This window comes from Pinus tabuliformis, chromosome 2_2, assembly GCF_031772625.1.
Source record: "Pinus tabuliformis cultivar Carrire ecotype Pingquan chromosome 2_2, CPIR1, whole genome shotgun sequence".
Taxonomy (NCBI): domain Eukaryota; kingdom Viridiplantae; phylum Streptophyta; class Pinopsida; order Pinales; family Pinaceae; genus Pinus; species Pinus tabuliformis.
In genome coordinates, this window is record NC_142300.1 from 613,927,077 (window position 1) to 613,932,307 (window position 5,231).

At 36.7% G+C, this 5,231-nt stretch overlaps 1 protein-coding gene across 1 annotated transcript; it reads right to left on the reverse strand.

The window, feature by feature from the left end:
* Positions 1-4,530: 4,530 nt before the first annotated feature.
* Positions 4,531-4,986, reverse strand: LOC149194158 (uncharacterized). Its single transcript, XM_089407568.1, has one exon. It carries the CDS (start codon positions 4,984-4,986, stop codon positions 4,531-4,533), a length of 456 nt encoding a protein of 151 aa, XP_089263694.1.
* Between the last annotated feature and the right edge of the window lie 245 nt (positions 4,987-5,231).

Consider the following 5,231-nt stretch of genomic DNA (forward strand, 5'->3'; position numbering starts at 1 on the left):
TGTTCTATGCTTAGAGAAATTTATTTAAATCTTCACAGTTAGCTCAATACCTTTTCCAGATTAGCAATCACATCAACATTAAAATAAATTGTAGATAGAAAATAAACATAAATCGCAGAAGACAATCCAAGACAAGAGGACACAAGATGTGGCACTAGCCAGGGACAAACCCAAATGTGGGGAACCCTTGAGCAATTCTTCTTATATGTTCTTCAATAGTTCAATAGAGAGAGAGAGAGAGAGATAGTACATTTACAACAGAAGGAAACACTTTGACTTATCTAGATAAGAGCATAGATAATCTCTAAGAAGATGATACATGAGATGAGTTGAAGACATGCTGCTTCAACTAATTCTCTAAGGTGACTCCCTCACCCATCATTGTGCTTCATCTTGTCATCATGCTTCACCTCACCGTTTTGCACCATGTTGCACTGCTATCCCATGTGCCATTGTTGAACCATGTTGTCATACAACATGTCTCATGTGCTTGCCACAACTATCCATGTTGTCCATGCTTTCCATGCTTTCCATGCTTGCCATGCTGCCATGCTGTCCATGTTGTCATATAACATGTCTCATGTGCTTGCCACAACTATCCATGTTGTCCATGCTTTCCATGCTGCACCATGCTTGCCATGCTACCATGTTGTCCATGTTGTCCATGCTTCCATGCTGTCCATGTTGCACCATGCTTGTTGTCCGATTATGCCACTGCCTCATCATTGTGCTGCCCCATTGAACATTGTGGCACAGTATCATTGCTACTAGTACTGTTGTCCCATCACGTCTTGTTATCCTAGTATACTTACAGCAACCCAACATTGTTGCTATCCCAACATACTTACGTTGCTTTAAATATGTATGTACCATTGGCTAGCTATCCTAGTTGTACTGTTGTAACTGTTGTGCCTAACAGTCATGCCCAAAACACTATTGTTCTTGGCATATGGCAGCCCTTAACACTTCCTTCAACTCACAGTTCTAGGGTCCTTGACTGTAGCAATCTTGGACTGGTTAGGGTACTTCCAACAACCCTTCAATCTGCCCAGAAGTGCCCTCCTTTACTGCAGCTTCCCTTCTAAGAGAGGAGGAGACCCTATACTGCATTTTTTGGGTAGTCTATCCCTCATCAACAACTTCAGCCTTCCTCTCTTTGTTGCGGCTTGCTATATTAAGTCTCCTCTTGACTGCGATAGCCCTGCACTCTTCCAAATGATCCTAAAATAGTCCTTATTATTGCAGTATGACAACAAGGGAACTCGACCCCTTCTCCAGCACCTCAAACCGCGGAAATACCCTCCAAACAACGACTAAGACTCTTTCTCAATATGTTTTCCATACAACCCTTCCACGTTGTCTAGGGCAACCTCCTAATGCTTTCACTAGGGCATGGTATTGTCCTCCTTGACTGGGTTTTAGGGACCAGCTTATTGGGTTGTAGACCTTCTCCTAGACTGCGTAGAGACCAACGTATAGGTTAGGGCTCTTTCTTGATAACATTAGGGCTTCTCTTCATGACTGCGTCCTCTAGATTAGGGCAACATATTTCATCTTCTTGACTGCAGCTAGGGTAGCCTCATTCCTCCAATGTCTAGGGCCTCCACTCCTAGATTTCTCTTTCACTAAAACCCAAGACAAGTGGAGAGAAATCAAGATAGAAATGTGTGTAGAAATGACTATCAAGTCATCTCCTTTTATACTAATTGAGCACATCTGGGGTTTATTTGGTTGTTGGCCGACCTTGACGAATTGTCTTATAACACAAATAAATTCATAACTCCATAATACTTATCGAAATCATATGATCTTTAGATCGATCCTACACCTCTCGATGAGATGGATCCAAGAAAAAATATCAGTTGCCATAAATAAGATGACCCACATGGGGTTTGGCCCTAGTTGCCAATTTTAATAGAATGTAATATGTTGTCATTGAATGTAGACTATTGTTGGGAAAAAATTGTCACTTTGTCAGAAATTGTTGAACATTGAGTGGAAACTTATTAATATAAAAATATCATCCATGAGTCCCATACATAGGGTGGAGGAGTGGTGCAAGCATCTATCGCAGATCTAGACACTCTCTGCATAACTAAATGACTGCGTCCAGAACAAATCTGGACGCTTCCAGGTGAATTGGATGAGGGCGTCCGGGGTCTAACATATCCAAACCTGCTTCAAGCCCTGTATGCTCTCATAAGGCTATTTTGCAAGCATCTATGGCATCCCACAAACTCTTAGGACAACCTTGTGTGATCGTTTGGGAACTAATACAACTCAATATGACCCTTAAGCCCTAGATGCTCTGATAAGTCATTGTGCTAGTGTCCAAGGCTCTGTGGAGGCTCCCATAAGCCTATGTGCCAGTGTCTAGGGACTAAAATACCCAATTCTTTGCCAACATTCTAGGATTAGAAAACCCCAAGTCAGAGTGAACCTTACGCCTATTATTTTACACCTTACGTGAAGTCCTTTTGTTAAACCTATGCGAACCAAGACAAAAAGAGAAGAGAAGATAGCTTGATCGAATGTGTCAAAATGAGGTTGAGGTCTCTTCTATTTATAGGATTTCATGAGGGTCCACTTAGGGTTAAGGTCGACCTAAGCAATTAACCATGTGGTTAGGGCCGACCCATTCCATAATGCATGTGTGAATAAAAATAATTCAAAACTCAACTTCCACTCGACCAAATTGGGTGATCTTTAGGTCGATTTTGGTCCTCTCGAAAAAAGGAATCTAATGAAATCATCATCTTGGTCAGTTGAGTTGTACAAGGTGGAATTGAAATATTGTTGCAAAAATTAACATGACAAACAATAGTGGACGCATATCTAACAACATGAATAAAAACAAAAGTTAGCTATTGAGATGAGAAATGATAAATGTTTAAACACCCTTTTATCCTCAGCATACCATTCCAGCCCAGTGAAACCAATTGGAGTTGGACCTAACTATGAAGTTAGGCGTCGGGCTTTTTTCCATTTTGAGACTTCGTTGCACACACCAACTTTTGTGGAACCTGACTATGCTGACTACCCGTCCAACCTTTTAGAAATATCATTCCATTATTAACCAAATATATTAAACATTTCTAAGAATTTCACATGGGATGACATTTATGGAAATGTATGTTGGTAGTTTCAACATTCCAAGTGAAAATAAATACGTTATGACCGATTATTATTAATTCTACCAAGTACCAAGGCATGTGGTTACACATCCTCAACCTTCATGTACACTTGTTTATACACTAGTCACAATGTTGATTCTGCTACTAAGAGATTTGTAATCCCGTTTGAACTTGGAAAGTTAAGGCTAATACAATAGACTTTACAATTTCTAAATTATATATATATTTTTATAATATATAAATACATAATATTTTTAAATAAATATAAAATTAAAGTGATTTTTTTAAGGTATTATAAACCAAATGCATGTTTCAAATCTTCTTTAACTTGTGTATTGTCTTGTAATATTCATAAATTGGCTTACTATCTATGATAGTATATGCGAATTTTTTTATGTTGTATATATGTTACATTTATAAATTTTGTAAACGAGATAGATTGTATTATTATATTTCCCTAATGTGATAAAAAGTTGCAAACAATTGCATTGCGTTGTATTCTAATATTAGTTAATAAATTTTAATATTTAATTAATTCAATTATATTTTACTTTAATATGAAATAGTCTTTATGTGAGATTTTTTAAAAGTTATTTTGTAAAATAATTATATTTTTTTGAATATTTCTATTTTTTTAAATAAAATAAATTTTAAAATTTTATTTTAATTTAAAATAAAATAATTATTTTACTAGGTAATATTATCAATTGTAACATTGTCCAATTGTGTTACAACCTTTTAATTAAAAATGAGTATTTTAAAATATTGTAAAAATTGTTATTATAAGATATGATGTTTTAATTGTACAAGTATTATTAGAATATATTTTTAAATCTTATGATTAACACTTTTTTCATAGAGTGATAATATTCAATCCTGTTATTCTGTTATCAGGAAAGGATGGGGTATTTGTAGATCTCGACTCGAGGTCTCACTGAGCAAATTTAAAGCTGAAGATCAAAGAGGCCTATTAAAAAAATCAAATTCCATACGCTCTTCTTCTTCTTTTTTTTCTTTTTTTTTTTTCAGGGCAAAAAAGGCAAGATTGTATTATATAAGATATATAAAAAGACAAATTAGTACATTTGCATGTAATTATGTATATGGCCAATTTATAGTTCTGAACCATTTGAAGAACTAAATGAGATGGGAAGCATAATCCCAAAACGGAAAGACAAAATTTCTCCAAGAGAAACGACAGACTAGAGCTGTCAGCGAAATGCAAATATTTACATTGCTGATAGAGATGACATAGGAGAAAAGTTTCAGAAGGTGGGAAGCACCAAATAGTAAATTCGCATAATACTTCTCCATTTATAAACAAAATTCGGAGGGACCATAAGACAAAAGAGGAGCAAAAAAAACAGTGCATACCTGAGCTTCAGCAAATATGAAATTAGAAACCTGGAAGGGAAAAATCCTGGATAGAGAAGATTTCCCCTTCAGATGTTACCTTCATAAACCAAAAGCCTGGTGCCGATTGAAGACCCTCCTTTGACAAAAAGTCTGCTTGCTGGTTTTGAGTCCTGTTGATATGGTGAATAGTACATCCTTCCATCCTTCCCCAGAAAAACCTGATCCTGTCCATCCATCCTACAAGGTGAGGCTTATTTTTCCCTGATACATAATCCACCATTACTTTGGAATCTCCAAAAATTGAGACTGCCTGAATGTTTAGAAAAAAGCAAAAATTTAGAAGGCCAGCAAGAGCCATCGCCTCAGCTTTGCTGTTGGAGCCCATTCCCCCATTCCAATGGATGAGATATTGAACATTTTCATTCATTATAATGTGCACTCCATAGCCACAGGAACCTTTCTGCTCAGCTCCATCAAAATACGCTCTTGGCAACATTGTGTGAGCCTGTGCATGTTCTTTACGTTCCTCCTTTTTTTGCTTATGAGGCTTTTCCAGTAAAGAGTCATAAAGTGATACAATATTAGATAAAATTTCCAAGAATGTCACTTTTCTGTCGTTGAAAATAACATTGTTTCTCCATTTCCAATGCTCCAAAGAGTGATAATAATTATCAGCCTCCAGGATTCCTTCTGCCCACTCCACCAGAGAAACGCTTCATTTGTGGAAGCGTGTGAAATATG

Bases quoted from the DNA above. Each gene is read 5' to 3' on its own strand.
- LOC149194158 (XM_089407568.1), bottom strand. From the start codon at position 4,986: ATGTTGCCAAGAGCGTATTTTGATGGAGCTGAGCAGAAAGGTTCCTGT.